At 36.6% G+C, this 25755-nt stretch overlaps 5 protein-coding genes across 5 annotated transcripts; 3 read left to right on the plus strand and 2 right to left on the minus strand.

The window, feature by feature from the left end:
• Positions 1-5012: 5012 nt before the first annotated feature.
• LOC118278024 (protein tipE) lies at positions 5013-8860 on the minus strand. The gene is made up of 2 exons (XM_035597077.2): positions 8091-8860; positions 5013-7377 (listed from the first exon to the last, which is right to left on the minus strand). Exons 1-2 carry the CDS (start codon positions 8858-8860, stop codon positions 7326-7328), a joined length of 822 nt encoding a protein of 273 aa, XP_035452970.1. The 3' UTR covers positions 5013-7325.
• Positions 8861-9616: 756 nt separating this feature from the next.
• LOC118278022 (uncharacterized) lies at positions 9617-10981 on the minus strand. Its single transcript, XM_035597076.2, has one exon. The coding sequence runs from the start codon at positions 10979-10981 to the stop codon at positions 9617-9619; it is 1365 nt and encodes a 454-aa protein (XP_035452969.1).
• Positions 10982-15636: 4655 nt separating this feature from the next.
• LOC118278025 (general odorant-binding protein 56a) lies at positions 15637-19926 on the plus strand. Its single transcript, XM_035597078.2, has 5 exons — positions 15637-15651; positions 16853-17003; positions 17333-17443; positions 18730-18844; positions 19479-19926. Exons 2-5 carry the CDS (start codon positions 16959-16961, stop codon positions 19607-19609), a joined length of 402 nt encoding a protein of 133 aa, XP_035452971.2. The 5' UTR covers positions 15637-15651; positions 16853-16958; the 3' UTR covers positions 19610-19926.
• Positions 19927-21152: 1226 nt separating this feature from the next.
• Positions 21153-23634, plus strand: LOC118278103 (uncharacterized). The gene is made up of 4 exons (XM_035597175.2): positions 21153-21308; positions 21890-22009; positions 22693-22807; positions 23110-23634. Exons 1-4 carry the CDS (start codon positions 21237-21239, stop codon positions 23241-23243), a joined length of 441 nt encoding a protein of 146 aa, XP_035453068.2. The 5' UTR covers positions 21153-21236; the 3' UTR covers positions 23244-23634.
• Positions 23635-23783: 149 nt separating this feature from the next.
• LOC118278064 (uncharacterized) lies at positions 23784-25295 on the plus strand. Its single transcript, XM_035597126.2, has one exon. The coding sequence runs from the start codon at positions 23784-23786 to the stop codon at positions 25293-25295; it is 1512 nt and encodes a 503-aa protein (XP_035453019.1).
• Positions 25296-25755: the final 460 nt, after the last annotated feature.

Here is a 25755-nt window from a genome sequence, read left to right on the forward strand (position 1 = left end):
ACAGAGCTGTAACAGTTTGTGATAAACCTTTTTTTAAAGTTGATAAGTCATTGGCCACCAACCCGGCTTACTGCCAGGATGGCGAAGCGAAGATGTGGCCGAAGATAGAACAGACAGAAGATATAGACCTTCCTGTCTAGTAGCAGCAGGTCACGCGTTGTTGACTATGAAAACCTCGGAATAATTTGTCATACATTAACTGAAACCTCACTAGACATATTGGCGACAACTTGACCCTTATTAGTAAAACAATATAATCCTAATATACTTTAGCGTCACTAAATAAGCTTGGAGCACTTTCATAAAGCCATTATGACACATTTATATGGCTCGTAAAATTCTCTTTAATTTCTCTCGCGACGTTTAGAAATGCAGCTGTTTGCCGCAGTTTTCTTTGGAAGGGCGATTTCGAAATCTGTTGTTTGTTGTTTGAGTTGCTTTTTCTGTGTACCTAATAATGCTATCTTTTAATTGTATTTTTTTGTTATGAGGTGGCTTAAGAAAAGTATTAGTGTTGAGTTTTATTGCACTGCGAATTTTATTATAAAATGCATGTTCATTATTTTAGTCATTATGTTGATGATATTAGGAAAAAGGTATGCTTTTTTTGACGGGGGAAATCATCCAATGACTTCTCCCGACTTGAGCCCCGTTCCTAATATTGCTCTTAGAGCCGGAGCCCCGGTAACCCGTTTGGCAGTCCGCAGCTCTGGGGCAAAAAGGTAGGATAGGTAGCAAGAGATCACTCTCCAGTCTCTTACTATCTCCAAATATCCAATCTGACTTTCTGAACATCATCAGGATTGGCTGTTACATAGAGTTACATAGAGCGGAGTGAAAGGAGGGTAGAGAGGTTTTTATCCTACTTTGACGTCTCAAATCATAGCTTAAAATGAATAATTATAAAACCAGAAAACGATATTTCGTGGAACTCTCACTGAAATGAGGCTTAAACCTTTTTGCACTTCAGTAACGGAAAGCTGAAAAAGGTTCAACGACCCGGAAGGTTTACAGTAATTGCATTTCCGTGACTGAAACGCTGTAATTATAAACTCTGACCCATTTCTGTATTACATGCTACTGAAAACTGAAAACGATTTGCAAGTACTGAGAAAAGATTTCCATAGCGTAGGAGAATAGCTGGTAAACGAGTAGACGAATCACCTAATAATAAACAATCTTCGCCGCTCATAGACACCCGAAACACCAGAGGTGTTACAAGTGCGTTGCTGGCTTTTTACGGGTTTAAGTTCAGGAAACACAACGCCGTTGTTTCACGACGATTTTCTGTAAAGCCGTGGTCACTACACAACGACGATTTAAACTACAACTAAACGATCATAGGCCATTAGAATGCAAAAGCATAACCCATGGGGATAGTGCGGTACAAAGAATTTAATACAATTAGTATGAAATTGCAATGCACTTAATTTTCCATCATGTTAAGTATGAACCAAAGATTCTACACTATTTTTTTCTGCTTTAAATTTAACTATACAATGTAGAACTTATTAATTGCTAAAAATGCCAGAATAAGATGTTAGTTTTGTTAAACTAAACAATTCAAGTTCAATTTGACCTATGAGACAGAGGTTAACGAAAGCCGAGAGGTTTCCAGAGCTGCGAAATAACTTGTGGGGTTTACCGGGGCTCAAGCTCGAAAAGCAGGAGTAGAAAAGCAGTGGTTTTTAGTCAGTAAGAGTCTGACACTCTCTTTCACCTCACTCAAGGCGGGAGAAGTAATCGAATGATATTCCGCCTTAAAAAAAAAGAGAAGCCGAGGGTCTTTTTGGAGAAGAAAAAGTATTTTTATATTATTTCTAATTGCATTGCTCTTTAATATTAAATTTAATATTTAACTATCCTACAACCGACCTTTAGACAATAATACAAATCGATACCTACGTTCCATTTCTACTACTTTATTTATTTATTTATTTATAAAGGGTTTACCAACAGCTTCTGTGTAGATAAAGCTTAAAGTACAATTTTTATATGTCTAGGACTTACACAGTTGCCAATTATAGGTTAACCAACATTCACAAAAAAAATGACATAATAAGTACCAGTAGAACTAAAATGAGTACATGTAAAATAAGAAAGTAACAGCTAAACCATGCAAACCAAAAAAAAAAGAAAAACTATTATTAACATTTAAATAAAAAACTAAAACATGTTGCGGTCATTAGCACATAAACTTATAAGAATAATAACAACATTAATTGAAGGACTTACTACTAATAAACCTATAAAAATTTAGTGAGAACATCGTGATACCACGACTTACAGTAACTAAGTAAACACAAGTAAATTAAAATAGAATAACATATCAATTTTAGCAACTTAAAGCAAGAAAAGTGACGTAAATTGCTTAAATCACCCTCTAAATATTGAAAACCAAATCTAGAACACCGACTACCAACTTCCTAAAGAACGATTAAACCGAAAATGTCGAAAATTCATTCAATTCGAAACCTTCAATTGTTTCAAAGAATAGAAACGGTGCCGTTTAAGCCGTAAATTTGTTCCGTTTCAATTGTCAAGGTCATACTTCTACATCAAATATTTAAAGGCTATCAAGTCGTTTTGTTCACGAAAACCTGTGACTTTTATATACCTACATAGTTACGTGATGGAAAATTCTTTTTTAGAATTACTCGTGTAAGACGGGCTTTTATCAATTGATGATAAGGTTTTAATGGTAGGTAGAGATATCTAAAGACCACGTTTCAATGACCTAACGTTTTGAGTTCCTAAATTATTATAATTTTTTTAATCTGAGAATCAGCCACTGCATTTTAAATAAACGATAAGGGCTCATAATGATATACTAAGTTTCTATAATCTCTAATTATAAGGCAACAAAAAGCAAACCTACAGATAAACTGTCATCTTGCCGTTGCGTGACTAACAACACCAGAAGAGTTACGTATGCATTGCGGCTTTTTGAGGTGAAGGCCTGGGCATTTTCTTCAAACACCATAAGATTATGAGAATATTCTTCTTCAATTCCTCTAAAGATCTCCAAAAATCTTACTAAGACATTTCTACATCTGAAATCTTCAAGAACAATGTTCATAAAATACCATGTCACATAGCCTTATGTACAGGTTTGTGCTAAATATTTAATATAACATTATGGTGTGTCGTAGACCCACGGCAATGCAGTGGAACGCAAGTACCGTGCCATGTGCGGTCGTTCAACCCTTTTAAAATACTGGCAATTCTGTTTAGCGGTTGCTTTTAGTGGTGAGCGGAGCGATTAGCGGGTATTGGTTGCTGTTGTTTTTTTCTAGCGTGGATTGGAGATCTTAGTTTATAAGGTTCATAAGAGAGTGCTGCTGCCCTTTGCCTGTTAAATGTGTCGCGATGTCTTCCGTGAGCGATCCAGAAGCGAATGCGAAGCGGTTTGGCGCGGTGCGTAAACAATAAACTGCCAAAACCTATTGAAGTGGCCTTGGCCAAACGCACGTCTTGTCGGTCTTTAAGCGGTGGTCTTTAAGCGATGTCCTGCATGAGCGATCTAGAAGCAAACTCGATTATAAAGCACGCTTTGCAATCGCTCACGTATTACGCCGTGTAAGACACCAGGCGGAATAGAAGTGATTGATGTATCTACTCTTCTATCACAGTAAATGCCACACGTGTGATGAAAATAGACAAAAAAATCTATATTGACTGACACGAATTTGACATAATTTTGTCGAAAGTTAATGTTTGGGGTACGTGGACTTTTATATTTACTTACTCGATACAGGTTAGTCAAGTCCTTTGTCTCCGAAGGCAATTACAGCTCTCAACTTTTTATTTGCATTTAATTATCGAAGAGTTAGAGATTCTGGCTCAATGTGAAAATCAAAAAACTACGTAAATAATTTTAAACCAACGTAGCGGTCTTACAAAACTCTCCCGCGCCGCTTATCACACTAGTGCGAGTTTTAAGGTGTTAAATTATTACTTTTTATTGATCCAAAGCAAGCATTTTTATTATGCCTAGTTGTTCTTATGTTAGCAACTTAGTAAACTATTGAACGTCTATCTTGGAACCAATTTTAATTCAATATTATGTATAATATTGCTCTTTAATAATGACATCAATAATTATTACTTAATTGTAAAATATTCCTGTAAAGGTGACAGTGATAGTAACAATCGAAATAAATAAATAAATTAGCTCAATATTTTGATCCCTGTAAATATCCAGATTTATAAGACACTATAAATAAAAAGAAATAAATAAAAAGAAAGCGCCTTAAATAAAAAGACATAAAAGTTGTAGTATTACAAATTATAACTATGTGTGCCTTTATCTCAATCTGTTCTGTCATTTTTGAGTAAAAGAGCAGCAAACAAACATGAATCTATCGCTATCAAAAGCACATGATTGTCACTCCAGGATCATGGGCCTCCTCTAGCATAGCATGCACACATCATACAGCTTAGTTTCTTTATTACCTACCTATTTATTTGTGATTTGCTTATGTTAAGATGCAAATGAACTATTTCCTTTCTTTCTTCTTTATTAGGGTCATCAAAATAAAAAAAGTTTTCTGGGAATTTAACCCAGAATTTCGTACTTCAGGCAATTAAATAGACATTATAACTACAGTAGCCACAGTTAAGTAGATACAGTATCTTTATAAATGTCAGATCTTAAGTCTTGGTGAGTGCCGGGAGTAATACCACAGCCTCACAGAATACTGAAGTAAAACAACGCTGGCGTTGTGTTTCGTCGTGTAAGTGAGGTTACTGGAGGCTCAGGTACCCCCTTACCAATCCCTGATTCCCACAAATCCCTTAAATGCCTAACCCCCAAAAGGCCGGCAACGCACTTGTAATTTGAAATTTTGTGCCTTTGGAATTTTGGATGTGCATGGACGGCGGTGATTGCTTACCATCAGGTGATCCGTCTGCTCGTTTACCGGCAACATAAAAAATATATTCCCTTAGGAGTTAGCCAGATATAATGTTTATACTTACATAATTAATTATTATTATTAAATAAAACAAAATTACAAAACAAGCTTTATTTGTCATTACACTTTGTGTTTTGTTGCCGTTTGATGCATCACTTGCGTATAATTATTACCTAAAATCTAATCATTAGACTGAAACAAAACATTTATATAATTATAATTATTTACATATAATTCATATAATTCACAGCGAACAACATTCCGATTATAATTTACAAATACATTTTGAATATTATAATGTAACATAAATAATAATTATAACTTAAAATGTAACACAGAAATGACATAATATAATTTTATAATTATTTTTATAACAATTTGAATAAAATAAACTTTAATATAAGTACGTTTATTACACCCAAATAGAGATTGATTTAAATTTAAAGCTTTGAACAATATTTTCAATTTAAATGTAATATCACAAAATGTGGCAGATTATGTACAACAGTTTTTTTTTATATTATTTTAATTTAATTTAACTTAATAGTAGAGTCGTGGCTAGTAGAAGCTAACAATTAAAATAATAGTTATATACGTACAACGTTATTAAAAATTAGCTTTTATACATAATTTTAAATGATAGAAAACAAATGAACATTAATTATTTTTTTCAAAAAAAAAGAAGGAAACAGGGATAAAAATTATAATTTAATAACATAAGAGAAATAAAAAAATATGATAAAGCTAATTTTCAATAACCATGTGCTTCATTAGTTTTACACAAACTTAATTCTACCACTGGACAGCTGAATTAAAACTAATTATGACACTTATAAAGCTACTATTTCATAATATAACTACTAACAAAAATAGTATAATTTACGCCAAAATAAATACAATTTATTACACAATGGTTCTTCGTGTTGTTCATAACATTACAATAAAACAAATGCAAGTTATATTTTAATTAATAGTTACAGTAATAAATCTGCTTAAAATAACTATTATTTTATTTACATTAATAATTATTATTTTGTAATCGCAACTATAGGCGTGTGAGTGAAGTTGTGAAAGTGTATTCTACTTTTAATATTCCAAAATGAATTCATGATATTGTCCATTTTTCTATTTTCTTTTTTTTATTCGATAATTTCCAAAATATGCGGACAAAAATATTATTTAATTGTTCATTATTTTTATTAAGGTACACGAATTTGAACATGATATTCGGATGATATTTTTTTATTTTATTTTATTCTATCTATGTTTATTATTATTAATTTATAAGTAAAAAATAAACATAATAATTGATCACGCGTTTCCGGAAGCAAAAAATATAAAATAAAAGACTTAACACTATCCGGCATAGCTCAGTTTAAGAATAAAGAGACGTTCTTTTATTATATTTAATATTATTTTTTTCATAAATGTTTTTTTAAGCATAAGCCTTAATGCCCGCCATAAAATTCATAATATATTAATACTGGTCTGAAATAACACCACCCCATGATTTGCAGGCTTTTATAAGGTAATTGCACTTCTTTTTTTCGCAAATGCTGTATGAGATATGACATTATTTAATATTATTATAATCGAAAAACTATCGGTTGAATAGTTAAAATTTCATTATTTTTATTTTATGAATTACAAATCTATTATCCGAAAAATTAAATTGGGATTTATCTTTAATAGTAGGTAGATATTATATTTATTAGTTAAATAAATAACAAGGCTTTGATGGTATTATGATAGAAGTATAATATTTCAGTGCTGCTATTTAAATTTTAATGTCACAACCTTCCAATTTGAGGCATTTTTCAACCGATAGTGAAGAGGATATTAGATAGATTTTTATTGATATTTAGGTAGGTATAGGGAATATCTTTAGAGTACCGGTATCTAGCTTCCCAAGACTAATAGCACAAACGCTTATCAAATCGAAGATATAAAAAAGTCAGTTAACACCAATGCACGACAAATTACATTAAAGTACCACATCAAGGTATCATCATACACTGACTCTTTTCTTTTTAATGGTAACTGAGTCTCTAATACGATGCTGTTAACTGCCAGGAACATGTAGTGAGTGAGATTAATGAATCGTCAAACTTGACCTGTATGCTATTTTGATATATATTACGTTAGTTTGTCATTATGGAGTTAATAACCAAATTTTAGTTTGCCACTTTCGACTAGAGAAGACAAACTCCATTATTTCCTTTTTACTTATTGCAATTATAGGACTAGTATTTCAAACTCCACATTGACTTTTAACTCAATTCAACTAGCGTTCATGCCATTTGTCTCGTAAGCCTAGTTTATTCAAGTATTCACCCAGTTAGTTTAGAGTTGTGCGTAACCATCAGGTTTCCGTTGGGGGGCGCGGCGGCGGGCAGCTGAAGCTCGGCGTCAGAACACATCATCACTAGGATCGTCATCCAACTCGCACAACAGTTTGCTGCTGTAAAAATTAAAAATGGAAAATGAAAAATCATTATTCGAAAAATAAAAGTCAAACTAAAAATTCATTATTGACTTATTTTTTGTAGGTAAAAAGTAATACCTACACAGTTTTATTTTTATGGGGAAAAATGATATGACTTGGTAATTAATATTTTTTAAATTGGAGATAATTAAAATTTAGTTCAGGTGTTATAAAATACTTAAGTAGGAATGTTATATTGCTGTACATTGTAAGACAGATTTTAGAGCTAATATTTTAATGTGCTAATTTTGCAAGAGCTATAGAATTGCCTATATTTACGGTGAATTTTATCGTGGATGAAGCCAACAGTCTAAGATATCGTTTTATTAGAAATTTTTGTGAACTATTTACTGATATAAAAATGTTAGTTCAAACCAACCTACGACGGTGAATTGTTACAAAGACAATCTACAAAATATTAACTAATAGATCACACAGCACAGTGCAAAATTCTAATTTATTTAACGTACTTGTTAAACTAATCCATTAAAACTACGATGTTCCAACACCATACTTGAGATAGGACCTGAAAGTCCAGTAATTTACACTATAGGTATCGAAATAAAAGGGAAACACTACTTATACTGTCAGAAATGAATATAAAAACAAAATGACTATACACATTTCTGACAATATCCAATGACTACAAGAATAAAAAATGAGGACAATAAACAAATGGTGCAACTTACTCTTCTTTACTCGCAAAGGATTCGGCGTGCACTCGTCTGTTACACGCCCTGTCGCAGCAGCGACAGTGCCAGTACGCGAGCACGCTCAGGCTGAACACGAACACCGTCGTGGGCAGCACCAGAGCCAGGATCAACCCTCGCACCGTCGACTCCCACGAGTACCTCGCCACCACCAGGTCTGACCTAGTCATACTATAGTAACAAGGGAAAATCTTCGGAGCTCTCGGGCCCGCGTAATCAGTCGCAAACACCGAACAATTAACCCGTGGAGGATAACCGCAACCTTCAGGGTTTATCAGAAACTTTAGATCAGTCTCATCCCATTCAGTCGGCACTGGTGCATTTTCTACAAACGGTCTTCTAGCTAAATTTACACGTATCTTATGACATTTAGTGTGAGCAGTCGTGCATCCTTCTCTGCATGACGCCCAGGTGCAGTTGGTCAAGGTCTCGGCGTGCACATGTTCAGAGACAGAGCAGATACCCGCTTCTGGCACGAACTCCGCTAGTATTGTCTGAATAGCAGGTTCCACCACGAAGGGTATCAAGAAGAGGAAAGCGAAGACTGCGAGTATGGCTGATGTTCCTAGACAGAGTGATGTGTAGAACTTGAATCTTTCAAAAAAGTGGGTTAGAAGCTGCTCCCTCGTAGGTTGTTCCAAAGACTTGAAGTCTGGGCTGCCTGGTTCGGCAGACGCTCCCATAGGCAGCGTCGACCTTTCTGAGGCTGCTGGAGAAAGGCTCGCCCGGGATCTGCTCATAGTAGACATCTGGAGGGAGTGTCAGCCAGTAGAAAGCATTGCAAGCAGGTTAGTCGTCTCTTAGTGAACTAGCCGGACCCTCACAGAGGAGGGGAACGCCTGAAACAGAAGACAAAAACGTTTTAGTAACAAGTTTGAAATATCCAATAATAATGTCTTTTTATGCAATTAATCCTTTCGTTGTCAATAAACCTGTTTGACGGAGCTTTAGAATTGCTTTAAAATCATTAAATACTATAGACACGTATTTGAAAATCATTACTATGAACCAAGACGTCCACACTTCATGACTCACAAAGGTAGACTAACCAAACTAAGTAGTCAAAAAACGGTTATAAAACCAACTAGTGCCTATTACTAATACTTAGTTACCTAACAAGAGTAATATCACACAAATCTTCAAAATGATCGCATTAAATTAAATCACAGACCCTTAAATTATTCAGTATGAAAACAGCCTTACACAACTATGTCAAGGGCAGCGCCTATTTTGTCGCTCAAGCTATCGATTTTTCTAAAACAAGTTTGCGGTCTTACTAGTGAAATATGTATAGTTGAAACTTCGTTGTTTATTTAGCAAAATGTTTCAAATTGATTACGCAATAGGCTTAATATGCAATTATTGATTAAGGTTGATTTGTATTCTACATTGACTGTAGGGCTGTATAAGTCGGGACCAAAAATGAGGATTGCCAAAAATAACCACGCATTCTATGATTGAAAAGTGAGAACACAAACAATAGGAAATATCTCACGTGACTGATCTCAGAGTGGAGAAACAGGATCGTTTGGATGCAGCTGCATATCGGCTTGACCACCAGCGCACCCCTTAAATCTCATCTTTGCATCATCACCAACTTCAATGGTCCGTTGACACAACATTAAAGTTATACAAGACACCACGACCAATACTGTTGGCAGAACCAAAGCAACTAAGAACTGACGGTATGTTGTTTCAAGATCAAATCGGGCCACAACCGTGTCAGGGCTATTTTCCATATAGAAGCAAGGGAACCGTGCTTTTGCGTTGTGGTCAGTTCCATCACGCCCATAATCTTTCAAGAATTCTTTGCATTCATCAGCCAAAGTATTCACACATCCTTCTAAGTTTATCATCAAGCGGCTGTCATTTGCTAAAGTTAGTTCCACCTCAGAAGGAGCTATCACACGATTAGGTGTCGCTCTAGATTGGTATAAATATTGAAGGTACGTGAAGTTCGTCAGGTCTGCAATATCTGTGCGCGGAAGTAATGCGGCGTTGATACAATCTATGGCAACTACTCCTTGCGTTCCGTTGTGAACTGCGTGACACGATAACATTAGCACTTCTTCACCAGAGTCAGTCCAAACCACTTCGTTCTTTTCTTCTTGAACTAACTTCGCACATCTTGCTAAAAACACTCTGTCCCCACTTAGTACTATCACGTTTTTATTACGGGTAGGAATGTCGACGCATCTACGATCACAATTATAAGGTGTTCTTATTTTTCTACAAGTGCCTCTGTTACAAGAAAATAGTCCGTGGACGTCTATACAAGTTATCTTCCCTCTTCTCCCGGAACATTTTAAAGGTGGATCCGTTTCTCTGAAGGCGCACTCGAAAGCGTCTGTTATGTTGATACACTTTCCTTCAGTACAGTTGAACGTGCCTGTCAAGTTTCTACATTCGTCCCTGATGCAGTGGTACTTCTTGGCATTCTCTTGGTCGATACCGAAACATGTTTTGTTCGCAGCACTTCCACATTCCGAGAGTAGTAAAGACGTTCCATTCTTCCTCACATTGACGTAGATCTGGATGCAGGCACCGGAGGTCTTGCTGAGGCACCATTCGCCGCAGGAGCCCCAGTCACAGTTGTCTTTGTTAATGGCCCTTGTTGTTGTACACATGATAGGGGTAGGGTCGATCCCGGACGCGATGGCTCTAGTGTACGGCATGTAGATCGCGACTGTCAAGTATACCAGTGACACTGCACTGAGGACAGCTGTCATCTGGCAGATGCAGATGGTTCCGCATATTTTCGTGTCCTGCGGAGGGACAACCAGATCTTCGACGGGTGTCGGTTTCGGCATGTCGTCGACTTCCCACCCGCGCTCTACAACCACTGACGTAAACGTCGTTTGTTTGCGCATGCGTGGTGCCGCGATCGATTCGACGCTGCAGTGCGGACAACTTCGGTGGAAGGGATTTTTTTAGAAACATGTCAATGTCCGGATAGTACAATTATAAAATATGTACACGCAATGCTTATTGAATGGGGGCATGCTATGTGATGCTCGTAATCAGAATAATGCTGTTGATTACACTCTAATTTTAGAACGGACGGACGTAAATAATGAATGTCTGCAAATGATGGTGTGATAAAAGGACATGTAAACATTACATGCGTGTTTTCAAGTCTAGTCTACATTTTAGTATTTAGTAATGAATAGGTAGCCCTAGATATAATAGTGTAGTACAGTGTCTAATAACTACATACATTGTACTTGTACAATCAACAGGTTTCATTACTTTGTGTTCACGGAAAAAAATCTTATTTTCATACACGTTAATTTGAAAATCGATAGCTTGGCACTTGAATAATTTAGTAAATATCTCTGTCATTAGATGGAATCAACCGATCAACCTTATAGTAAAAAAAACCTACAATATGGAATAAAAAATGTGAAATTTTATAAAAATACATTTTCTATTTTTAATATTGTATAGCTACATAAATACAAAATTAAAATAATCACATTTTAGTAGGAAAAAAACATAAGAAAACCGAACTCACCTGTCTTTCGCCTCCGTATACGAATTTCAAAACATAAAGAAAATCCCTCTTTTCAATACCTTTTCCACTAAAAATTTTACCTTTTTAGTATAAAAACGTCCCATAAAAAACAGTGTATTATTCTTTTATCACAGATGTTGAGAATTTATTAGATTTTTTGTATAAAATGTGTGATTTTCGCGTTGATGTGTTATTTTCGACTGGTGTGAAGTGCGTTGGGGGTTGACATGCGCAATGCGGACAATCTGTACCAGTCTGAAGTTAGCTGTCTGTTTACTGCATACAAGCTTCAGCTTGGGGCGCTATTGAAGTTTGTTCAAAGTTTTACTTGAGTAAAATGTAGTTCGTTTAGGTTCAATCTGGTCTAGAGTAATATTGAGGTGATTACATTCTGTACAAAATATTATGTATGACAGATCAGAGATACTTTTTTAAATAAGATGATTTATTAATTTCCTATTTATTTTTTACCAATTCCCACAACGATATAAGAAATAACTAACATAATGTAACCATTCGAACTAATCCTAGTCTTAAAAAACTAAACCATTATGCCTTTATTATACGACATTTAATACTCACGCGGTCACTACAGCAAAATTGAAATAAAATTAACTTAAATAAAAGGTTAGAAAAAAAGATGATGATCAAGATTAATATACATAGAAATTGGCAAGTTGGAAAGGTTGATAAAAAATTAAAAATAAACGAATTTAAGAACAAGCACCATAAAAACAAAATGCATCAACATGCAATACAACAATACATGCGTAATTTAATAAAAAAAAACACAAACAATACTCACCATAAATTTTAAAACTGTATACAGTAATATCCATTTTCAATCTTATTATTATTTAATTTAAACACGAATTTCTTTGAAGTAGGTACAACTTTATTTGTTTACATTGTCACAACCGTAAGTCGGTGGTTTACCGACGTGTTTTGCCGCGGTACCAAAAACACTCTGTTTTAGGTTAGACCTACTCAAACCCGCGCATGCGAGGTACGCTGCCAAAATTTCCACGGCTGAGCATTTGAGGCTTGCAACGTTTTCATCGACTTTTTTAAAAATATTGCAGTTGGGTGAAATATTGAGTTATTGGCTGGCTTATGTAGTTCAGCAGTGCCAATAGTCAGGGGTTTTTGATGTATGTGAGTGGTCATACCTCGGTCGCAACGAAGGTTATCCTACTGGTAGGAACAACAGCTTTTGACCTGACTGGTGGTAAGCAGTCACCATAGCCTGCGTAAGCTGCAGACTGCCTAGCGGGTTACTGGGGCTCCGGTTCGTAAAGCAGAAGTAGGAACGGGATGGTTTTTAGTCAGTAAGAGCTTGACACTCCCTCTCGCCTCGCACAAGGCGAGAGAAGTCATTGTATAATTTTTCCCCGTCATAAAAAGCCCGACTATACCTGCAACACTATAGTATTAGTACTTCTAGGTAGAAAACTGTTTAATTGCGATATCGTTTCCCGAGGGAGGACACTGAAAATGATTAACAATCAAATAGCGGGTTGGGTATATGGAACTTCCTTTTAACAGACGAAACACAACACAGATTCACAATAATTTAAAGCAAACAATAATTGAGAGAGTTAAAAATTTAACGACTCGTCGGTTAATCAACGTAGGCTTATAATGTCCCCGTATAAAACCCACACTTTCTTCCACAAAGAAATAATCATCCAATTACTTCTACCGCCTTGAGCGAGGCGAGAGGGAGTGTCAGACTCTTACTGACTAAAAACCACCCCGTTCCTACTTCTGCTTTGAACCGGAGTTCTAGGTAGTCCGCAGCTCCAGTTAAGTCGGTCTAGATACTAAGGTCGAAACTGGAATATACCATTTCTTAAGCAGATTTAATCAGTTAAAAATGATAAGAAATACCTGGATTTATTGGTGCCCTTGATAATAGAGAATGTTGTGCAGCCGAAACCAAATACATAGATAGACTTTATTTGCGAGATATACATACATTATAGTATTAGATACTACGCTACCAAAAAGCTACCGCAACCTAACATGGTGGTAGGCAGAGGTGCAGATAGTTAATGTAACATCTAATTTTGGCTAACCCGCTATACAAGCAGACGGATCACCTGATGGTAAGCAATCGCCGCCGCCTATGGAAACTCGAAACACCAGAGGCCTTACAAGTGAGTTGCGGGCATTTTGGGGGTTTGGAATTAAGGGTTGTTTGGAAATCGGGAATTGGGAAGATTCGGGAGGGGGTAATTGGGCAGCCGGTATCTTCGCTCTCACAACAAAACACAAGGCGACCGTGGTTTCACGTTGGTTTTCTGTGAGGCCGTGATATCAGTCCGGTCGAGCCGGCCCATTCTCTTTTTCTCACAAGACTCGTGGAGAACTCATGAGGAAGTATGCCTCTACCACACTTAAAAAAATTGGTGACCCTTACTGCTGTTTTGATTGATATGATTTTTGTGATATTATAGGTACTTTGCTTAACTTCATTTAATCAATGATATAGTGTTACATATGAAAACATGATGTTTACAAGAAAAAATAACCTAAACGCAATGAAAATCTTCCAAACCTCAGAGGGCATAAGGGTCAACGTACATCAATAAATCAACAACTCCGTCCGTTTATTGCATTATGTCGTTAGTCTGATTGGTCGCTAGCAATTTATCAGTTAGGCCTAAAGTGGTGCGCATACGCATCCTACGTGCGTTAACTGGAAATAACTGAATATTATTGAGTAAGCGATCAGAGGTATTTTTTTTTTGTTCCGTAAGGTATCCTTTGTTTAGTTTTTTTGTTGAATGTTATTAATTTAATAGTTGGAACTTTGAGTAATAACATAGCATTCCTTTACTTAAAGGTTTATGTAGAGGTGCAAATATTAAGTATCTGCTACTTATGAGTCCCATGTATATCACCATAAAACCGACACTATTTAAAAAATAACCTATAATACTTTTTAGATTCAGAAAACAAACGCAAGACTCCTTGCTCGAAAGGTCTACTTGCCATCATTAACTGAAAACCGATACTCTGTCTGGTTGATAAGAATTCATGTATTTTTTATTCAAGTTCAATTAAATTTCGAACTATTGAATAATTTGCAAATTCAAAATATTTTAGTCAGACTGTCTATAATTTTGAATTAACGAGAGTCGACTGTAATCGATTCTTTCATGTACAAGTACATCGCATATTACATTTCGCACAAACAACCTGTCGATATAAACTATAATTATAAAATTGTAATAAAAATATACTTATCCGAGCAATAAAAGCGAAAAGAAATGATTCGTTCAAATCGATATGCATTTATTTCTTAGAACTTTAAACAGACTCCATGCCGGTTTCTATTGAGATCAGTGGTTCTCAAATAAGTAAGGACAATCAATGGTGCGATTCGGTCCCCAGAAAGGGCGTCAAATAAAAAAGTAGTTTGTTATTATGATCATTATGGAGAAAATAATGACCTTAATGGCTATCGACCAAACTTCGTTAAGGACAAAAGGTTATACAGGACATGTCTTCTGCCTTACAGGAGTTGCAGTTCCAGGAGGTTATGGCGGGCTTGTCCCAAAAAAATCTAAGATAAAAGGTGTCTTAATATTTAAACTACATGTTGCAGGTGGAATTTTGTGACGTTAATTATTTATCTATTGTATTTTTTTTTGTGGGAAAGTCATCCAATCGTTTATTTCGGCTAGGGTGAGGCGAGAGGGAGTGTCAGAATTAACTAAAAACTATCCCGTTCCTACTCCTGCCCTCCGAGCCGGAGCCCCGGTAACCCAGAGCTTAGGTAGTCCGCAGCTCGGGGTCAGGCAACAGCCCTACTGGGCTCAAGTAGCAGCCATTTCTGCTAAAGTTTGGGAAACACAGATCTAGATAATATCAACTTCGAAATACCTACCTAATAAAAAAATAGTAAAATCAAAATGTTGCTCGTTGTGGACGCGACGCTACAGTGCTATGTGCCTACAAGACGGGCCCAGATCTTTCCAGACGTACCCACGCATCAACCAGGAGTACTAAACCTTTGATGTAATTTTTATGGTTATGAATTATTAAAAAAAAAGTTGTTAGCGAACTCTTCTAAGTATTGGTGAACCCTTCGTTGGGAAGAAGACTGTTAATCTGTTCATGGTACTGTAATTGGTTGGTGAGAACAGAGTACAATTAAATTTTTGTCACCACCTCTGTTCTCTCTGTTCCTGGCAGGTATCGTAAGGAAGGACTGACTATGCGTCCACATGTTGGGAATGGGCAGCAGCGTTGTCTGGTAAACCATTACTTTTGCAATATCAAAGTCAAATCTTTTTTTAAATACTGCTGTGTCGTGGGTACAAACATACAAATTCACATACACATGTCACACAGAACCGATTTGTGTGATCCTCACATTTGTGTGATCTACAAATTATTGTTCTCCGAGTTGCTCCGTGCTTGAATCAAACCCGATACTTGTTGCATGGCAGCTAGTTGCCGAGCCACCGCGTCAACCGTGCAGTCATTTATTAGGCACTTTTGAAACGAATCCAACGCTCTCGTCTACCAATCGTGAAGATTATGGCAAATCCTTCTTATGTAGAGTAATATAATAACCCGACTATTACGGACCATGATATCACTGTTTCCATCTTATTTTTTTCTCAGTATCAAATGATGAGAACAATATCGTGGTTCCAAATTAGTTGAGGTGTTTTCAGTAGGCATTGGATTTTGTTATGGGATATTTAAGGTGACAAATTAGCTGACGAATCACCTGAAAGCAAGCGATCGACCAGAAGAATTAGAAATGCATTTACCACCATCATCAACCATCAACAGCCTGGGACAGTCCATTGCTGACAAAAGTCTCTTCTCACATGGAGAAGATTTGAGCATTAATCACCACCCTTACTCAATGCGGGTTGGTGATCAAACTTGTAATAAGACATCATAAGTACAAGTTTCCTCACGATGTTTTCCTTCACCGTTTGTCAGTGGTGTCTAAATAATCATAGAAAGTACATATTATGACTCGGAGAATGTCACATTGATACTCCGGGTTGGTAGGTTTTAAAATTGCACTCTCATGCATGAAAAACGAGCCTTACACCTCCGAGCCACCACGACATGACATGACACATAAGGGAATTCCGTAGTTATAATTAATTTAATTATATCAAAAGAAAGTTATAATACAAATCCAATATCCTGACAAAATGTTGACAACCCCACGAAATCCGGTGATTACCATTAGTCCACAGGATCTTGCGACCGGCGGGTATATAAGCGGGGACACCCCGTAGGACACAGCACAACTCCTGCGCACCTATACCACACAGTAACGCTGCACAAGTATCAAGATGAAGACTCTGTTGGTTTTCGCTGCCTGCATTCTGATTGCTCATGTGAGTTCAATTCCTTTTATGTGGTTGCGACTATTTTTTTTAAATGTTTCATGTTAGATTTTTGGCGTCTCTAATTTTTTTTTATGCGATGGTTACTGAAGCAAAGCTAAGTTAAATATTAATTTCATTATTTGTAATTTTAATACGTTTAGAGTTTTGTGCAACTGTATACATTATATCACGAAGTTTCGTTCTAAAAAAATTGTTCCAAATCAAAACCAATTAATCTAGTCTAAATCAATAGAAAAAGTAAAAAAATAATTCATTAGAAATGTTGGTGTTCCGCTAAAGAAAATTATCAGTCACTAATCTTTTTTATCCCACCACAGGCTCTGACTGATGAGCAGAAAGAGAAACTCAAGAAACACCGCTCGGAATGTCTGACTGAGACCAACGTTGATGAGCAGCTGGTCAATAAGCTGAAGGGCGGTGATTACAAGGTAAGGAAATAAAGAACTCCACTAAAAACATAACCCTCCTTCTGGCGCAGTCGGGTAAAAAAACCATTAGTGGAAGCCTCCTTCACATAAGAGGGTAGTCTGACAACCCGCCCGGGTTGGAGATCGCAGATAAAAAGTTTAGGAGCACTGTACCCTTAGTACGAGTTTCGAAACGAGAGCGCGTTCGGCGCTCTGATTGGTTGGTTTATTCGAACTGGCCAATCAGAGCGCGGAACTCGTTCTTGTTTCGATTAGTTTAAACGGAAAGCAAACTCATACTAAGTGATCCTGATGTTTGGTTTTGAACCCTTACTTAAGCTTTTACAAAACTTATGGGTAAAATAGGGTCCGTGGCAGAAAGACAAGAGAGAAAATACCAATGATCCCTCAGGGATATATGTATTTACATCTAGAGTTTCTTGCTGGGATTATCGAAAACGAAAAATTTTAGAATGCAACTTGAAACTGATATGAACAGAGAGTAAAGTTCCCTAAGAAAAGGAGCACCCCCGGCCATTCGAGGTGATCATGCCTTTCTGCTCAACTGTTGTTCGTTGGGATTTTATATCCTTATTTATTTGCATGTAAACTTCATAATTATACGCGATGAAGTACAAAAACAACATCACGCCTTTTATCCCCGAAAGGTAGGCAGAGGTGCACAATACGGCACGTAAAATACTTTTCACCATTTGTGTTATAAGTCCCATGTAATAGGGGATGAGCTTATTGCCATATACTGGGCACAATTCCAGACTCCGTGCTACTACTACTGAGAAATTTTCAAACAACCGCAAAAGAGCCCAACACCCCTTGCCCGGCAGTCGCTCTTGCGACCACTCGACCAAAAAGGCAGTCTAACGTACAAAATTTCTAAATTCTGGACCAGTAACGATCCACTCAATTTCTTCTTCATTCGTGTTAACATTACCTATATTATTATTAGAACTTGAGACGGAATATTTACCATGTTTATTTATTTCGATGAGTTTCCGATATTTCGGCACTGTTGCAAGCGCCATGATCACGGATGAACAGTTCATCAAACATGGTAAATATCCCGTCTCAAGTTCTAATAATAGTGTTAGTGACTATGTCAGTTTAAAAACTTATATTACCGTAAAATGGGGTGAATAGGAATCGATAGGTGAATAGTGTCAGAAGAGGGGCCAATAGGTGAAACCGCGGAAATTCTTCATAGTATCTATTCACCCCTCTTCCGTCCCTATTTACCTCTAGTGACCACCTATTCACCCCACTTTTACTGTACCTATATTATGCCTTAGACGGAGAGTGAGCCCCTGAAGAAGTATGCTCTCTGCATGATGATGAAGTCAGAACTGATGACCAAGGACGGCAAGTTCAAGAAGGACGTCGCTCTGGCCAAGGTTCCTAACCCAGGTAAGCTTATTGGAAGCAAATGGGAAGCATGTATGATGAGATTTATGAATGTATTTTTGCAAGAGAATTACTCTTAGTAAGTTAGTACGTAAAACTGTTTAGATGAATGGAATATACATTATTTAATAGTTTTTTATGATCACCTGATGGTAAGCAATGGCCGCTGCTCATGGATACCCGAAATACCAGAGGCGTTATAACCTCACTCACATGAAGAAACACAACGCAAGCGAAAACCGACGTGAAACATCATATCGTTTTTCTGTAAGGTGTCACTCCAGTCGAGCCGGAAAAATCTTGCCGTGGCATGACTCTCTCATATTTAAATTGTAGTAAAACGTGTGCAATTTTTATCTAAACAAAGAGATCTTTATTTGAATCTGAGCAAAAATGCATTAAACTTATGCTATTATAAATCTGAAGAGTTTGTTCTTTTGTTTGAACACGCTAATCACCGGAACGAAGCTTATAGGCTATAAAACACCACGCTATGATCAATAGGAGTTGACTAGAGCGGGTGAAACCGCGCGGGAGACAACTCCCAGTTGGATAAACTAGATATATTTTAGTATAATCAAGAAGATATATAATTTTTTAATCACGTCTATGTATCTAACATTACTCCTTTTTTCAGCTGACAAACCGACCGTGGAGAAGCTTATTGACGCCTGCCTGGCCAACAAAGGCAACACTCCTCATCAGACAGCCTGGAACTACGTCAAGTGTTACCATGAAAAAGACCCTAAGCATGCGATTTTTTTGTAATTGCAGAACACCAGCTGCCTTCGGATTCTTCCTGAGAATTTTCTGCTACAGCCCTTTTCTTTTTTCCTAACAAAATTAATATTTATTCAACGCTCAAAGACGTCTTAACACCACCGAATTCAAGTAGCGACTGATTTAAAATTGCTATAATAATATATTTTTCTTTGTACCCTAAAAAAATACTTATTTTAAAATGATAATTGTTTAGGCATAATTCGGATTACAGGGATTGATTTTTTATTTGAATTAAGAAACAGACTTATTTTTTTGTCAACTGCCTTTACGAATTTATTAAAATCATCAGTTTAAGAACTTTACTTTTTGATTTTTTATTTCAACCCTCCGAACTTATATCAATTTTTTTACATTCAATGAATATACCTTTTTTTTTTTGCAAAATATATCTCTAATGACATTATGGTGTATTTTGGACCCCTCACGGTCAAAAAATGTTTTCAAATATAAATGGAAGATGGAAAAGTAAATTAACAAGAGAATACACAAATCCCATCCGTCATTGTACATGTCAATACCTATCGTGTAGATTATGACAAACACCCTTTTCTGTAGAACAGACTCATGTTCAAGCGTAGTAGTTATTTATATTAAGTTCAAACCTAATACATATTGGGTTAAAAAACCTAGAAACAGGGACAGAAAAGTAGGTCAAGACATAATAAATGTCTGTATCCCATGTATTGTGTCTTCCATTTCCTTCCCATAACTAGGTGACCTTGGGTGAAACAAAACATCCATTGATATTAATACAATAACTATTGTCACAGTCCACTGTTTCTTTCTAGGATGTGAAGTTTTCTATAAGAGTTGGTTCAGATGGTATAGGAAGTGAATTTTTAACTCTTAAACTTTTAAAAGAGGAATTTTTAAATTGCCTATTAGAAGATTATTGAAAAATTCGGTAATGATAACTTATCACTTATTTCCGCGGTAGAGCTCCGACCCGACGTTTGATTTTTTTCAGTGGGTATAATTATCCAATGACTTCTTGGGAAGGTCAGACTCTTACTGACTAAAAACCCCGCCCCTACTCCTGCTTTTTGCGCCGGAGCCCCGGTTACACGCTAGGTAGTCCGCAGCTCCAGGTCGGCGACGTTGTTCGACTGTTTGATATTTTATATATTATTATTCTATTTCTATATATTGTTATCATCAAGATTTTTTATTGATTCTATGAGTTATCATTATACAATGTTAACCACTAATCATTCACTGGTAACCAAAAGCCTCACCCAAAGACTATCATAACACGTTGTCATAAAGATCGGCCCCTCGTTCGGTAAATTGATCAATTCAAATACAATATTAAAATCCTTGTTACCTTTTTGTCAAAGATTATCTTTCACGAAATGTACTTTAGAATACACGTAAGATGTATGATGTTTTCTAAAGTACATTTAGGGTAAAAGGTACCTAATATTCCAAGAATCTTCCACCGTATGAACAAGCCATTATGATAGCTAGATAATATACCTACCAAAACTGATAATATTTTGAAATCATTGTTATCAGTACGTCTTCCGTTAATAAAATGGCTTCCTGATTAGAAAATGAAACATTCGTTTAATTTTCTATCATAGAAGCACATGTGCATGTGGTTTTACAAAAAATGTTAAGGATAAATGTGGCGGTTGCTGTATTTATTGTGAATCTTATTCGTGGCTGGGGGCAAACGACGCAGGTACTATTTTTGAACAATTTTACCACCTACCTACTTTTGTTAGGACATTTATTTACCTTATTCGCGCGAAGATATTGACTGCCAAAAGAAACCTGTTGAAGGCAAATCCTCCGCTAACGTCGGTCACCGGTGACCCCCGTGTATATAGTGCTAAACTATCTAATGGGGCGAGGTGGTGAACTCTCGATGCGAAGATTGTGAATATCTCGCATTCGTGTGCTGATCGAAAGAACCCCTACACAAGTTATTCCTAGTTTATAATTGACAAAGGTTCTATATATATTGCCAAATATTGTGACAAGCCCTCAGTGGGTTCAATCATAACCCTAAAACGATTTATGTCGGGCAGGCCCTGTTACTGACACAATGAATATTATAAATACAACTGTCAAGCAACCATTTAATTTTTACATGAGTAACCGCCGTACCTACTCAGTCATTTAGCACTTTAAACGCCACGGGGGTCACCGGTGACCGACGTTAGAGAATTTGCCTTCAACAGTTTTCTATTGGCAGTCAAAGACTTAATGATTACTTAACCAAGTACCTACTTACATTATTATATTTATGTTCTTTATTAGGATCCTAGGGTTGGCGAAATGCTGTTAGCGAAGAGGTATCAAATGGAATGCATAGAGGAGACAAGAGTTGATCCTGATATAATCGCTGGAATAAAGAATGGGCGTTGGAGTATACCGTGGGTACGTATTAAAATACCGACTGCTGAACACTGTATCACTTTTTTAAGGGGGAAAATCATCCATCGACTTCTCCCGCCTTGGGTAAGGCTAAAGAGAGTGTCGCACTCTTACAGACTAAAAACCACCCCGTTCCTACGCTTTTCGAACCGGAACCTCGGTAAACCCGCTAGGTAGTCCGCAGCTCCGGAACGCCGTATCAATTAGCCGATTTTTTATATTTATATTTAACATTAAATGTTAGCTGATATGAAAATATTTAGAAAGTGGCTATAATATGATATAGCTCTCGACGAGCACTGCCGCGCCACGGCTCACTACGCAACACCAGATTTTTTATGCTGGGTTGCACTCCGGCAGCCCAGTAGGGCTTGATGTCCTGATGCCCTGATGAGGGCTTGAGGCTTAACGAGTAGAGCTAGAGTAGGAACGGAATTTAGTCACTAAGAGATTGACACTCTCTCTTGACTCACCCAAGGCTGGAGAAGTCATTGAATGGATTTTTCTTCCTCAAAAAAAAAAAAAAAATCTTTGGTCGTTTTAAATTCTTTGTAAAATATATTCATTTTAATGAATCTGTATCAGTAAAATATCACCTTAAAATTTCTTTATCGGTTCGTATTAGAACTATCGTCACTATATGTTATGTGTTTGGACTATATACCTACTAAACTATTTCATTTTAGAACGCCAGACCCCTGGCAATGAAGTGGGCGTTATGTGTGATGATGAAAAGAGGATTAATGACCAAGGAAGGAGTTTATAAACTAGATGTCGCTTTAAGAATGGTTCCCAGAGAAGGTAAGAGTGGTATTCATTTTTTTTTAAACACCAACAGTTCCTTGCCTCGTTGGTCGAGTGGTAGCAAGTGCGACTGCCGAACAAGAGGTCTCGGGTTCGATTCCCAGTTCGAACTAAATATTAATTGGAGTTTATATCGTATAGTTTCAACTTTATTCGTACAGAAAGTGAAGAAATATAACAATGAATCTGACTTACCTACTGCCTAATAGAACAAGCTATCTTCAAGTCTGAAGCGTAGATTAGCTTGATGAAACATTTTAATAGATACTGTACCTAATGTATTTATTTTTTCGTTTCAGAAAGGGATGCTGCGGAAAAGTTAATAGACTCGTGCCTGTCGCCAAAAGCTATACCAGCTGAAAACATTGCCTTTGAATTTATTCATTGTTTCCAAGACACTAAATCGAATTACTCAGTATCTATTTTTATTTAGATAATTAGTTAGGTACTATCCGCGATATTGTGCTCGTATTTTCCATTGCCAAAGTAATTTGGGACTCCCCTAGAAATATGGTATTTATTTATAACAATTATTTAAAGTTTCCTGGGTCTCGTAAAGTTTCGATTCACTCGGTAATGTTTTACATGAATTCGTAATTTAGATAAGCGCCATCTATCCTAGTAATACTGAACTATTATCAGACAATAGTGACATCTTGTGAGGATATGGTGAACTAATAACAACATTGGCTGTCCAGAAAGAAGAGCGGGGTGTTCACCCCGCGTGCAGCTTTATTGTATACTACAATACTATTTAGTTTGTACTTTTTAGTAGAGATGGCGCTGTACAGTTTTTTTAGTTTTAGTCGTAGGTGTTATTTAATTAAATGTTTTTTATATTGTTATGATCTAATGACTATTATTTGGTTGTAATGTAACAATAAATACTTAAGGTTAATAATAATACCGTAGCCAAGCAGGTTATAGTTTTACACACACAGCAGAAGTCACCACTATCTCTCATCTAATATATATGGATGATATCAAGCTATATTCAAAGTCGGAAAAAGAAATGAAAACACTAATAGATATTACTTCAAAATTCAGCAGAGATATTAACATGCAGTTTGGGTTGGATAAATGTAAAACCATACACATTATTCGGGGCAAAATTAAACCAGGGGACTACGATATTAACAATATTGACGTTATCACAGCTATGGAACCGGAAGACTTTTATAAATATTTAGGTTACAAACAATTAAAGGGTTTAGATCACACAACAATTAAGAATACACTAAAGAATGAATATAAAAATAGAGTAAGCGCCTTATGTAAAACTCAACTTTCTAGTAAGCATTTAATAAAGGCACTGAACACCTACGCGATTCCTATTCTAACGTACTCGTTTGGAGTAATTAAATGGTCGAAAACTGAGATCTGCCAACTAGAAAGAACTACACGCACCACACTTACCAAACACAACAATCTACACCCAAAATCCGCTATAGAAAGATTAACAATCAAGCGACAACATGGAGGGAGAGGTCTTATAGACATCCACCACCTTTGGCAGAAACAAATAGCAAAACTAAAACTATTTTTCCACACAAAATCTAATACAAGCAACATCCACAAAGCCATCGTTACACATGACACCAACTACACACCTCTCAACTTACACGAACCAAACTTATCATACGACATCAACAACGACCCACAGAAACAAAAATTAGAAGATTGGAAGAAGAAAGTATTGCACGGTCGTCATCCCCACGACCTTGAACAGGCGCACATAGACACAATAGCTTCCAATAAATGGCTTAAAATAGGCAATTTATTTCCGGAAACCGAAGGCTTTATAATTGCTATACAAGACCAGATAATTAATACAAAAAATTACAGAAAATTCATCATCAAAGACCCTACAATTACAAATGATAAATGCCGCAAATGTCACACCCAACCCGAGACCATTCAACACATTACAGGAGCATGCACAACACTCACACAGACAGACTACACTCACAGACACAATCAACTTGCAAACATCATCCATCAGAACCTAGCAATCAAACACAAACTCATACCAGACACAAACACTCCTTATTACAAGTACACACCACAAAACGTATTAGAAAATACCACACACAAACTATACTATGATCGAGCCATTTTAACAGACAGAACTGTCCACTATAATAGACCAGATATAACCCTCCGAGATAAAATAAAAAATATTACATACTTAATAGATATCGCAGTCCCAAATACACACAATTTGCAAAAAACTATAGGAGAGAAAATAAGTAAATATGCTGAATTAAAAGAAGAAGTCGCAAGGATATGGAGACAAGACAAAGTGTATATAGTCCCTATCGTTGTCTCCACCACAGGTGTGATACCCAACCACTTACACAATAGCCTGAAACTCATAGACCTAAAAGATACCATCTACATCACACTACAGAAAGCAGCCATCTTGAACACATGCAGGATAGTCCGAAAGTTTATGGAGTTGGATGAAAACACCACAAGCACATAATATTACACACCACACCCTATATTCACTTGGCCCTGGCCCGTGAATGTAGGTGAATACCAGCCTAGTGCTGAGATTAAGGGATAATAATAATAAAACTTTATTAATAGAGACAACATAAGTCCACAAATGACAATGAGGAGGAATAAAATTATAAAATTAAAATTACTAAACTAATACTTAATACTAAGCAGGGACTTAGTCCGCTGCATTAAATTCCACATTAGTGGACAGTCGTGCCTGTCAGCTATAGCACTCAGGATGCTGTGGCGACTTCCACGCAGGAGACTAATAAATGATGCAGTCTTTTTGCGCCATAGTGCTGTGAAACCATCTGTGTGACCATCAGCAAACATTGCTGATGCACTACAGAAACGTGGAAGCCGCAACAGCGCCCTGAACGCATTATTGTACTGGATCCGCAGAGCATTGTACGCTCTCTGGGTGTAGTTAACCCACAGAC

Source organism: Spodoptera frugiperda, chromosome 18 (assembly GCF_023101765.2).
Source record: "Spodoptera frugiperda isolate SF20-4 chromosome 18, AGI-APGP_CSIRO_Sfru_2.0, whole genome shotgun sequence".
NCBI classification, from domain to species: Eukaryota; Metazoa; Arthropoda; class Insecta; order Lepidoptera; family Noctuidae; genus Spodoptera; species Spodoptera frugiperda.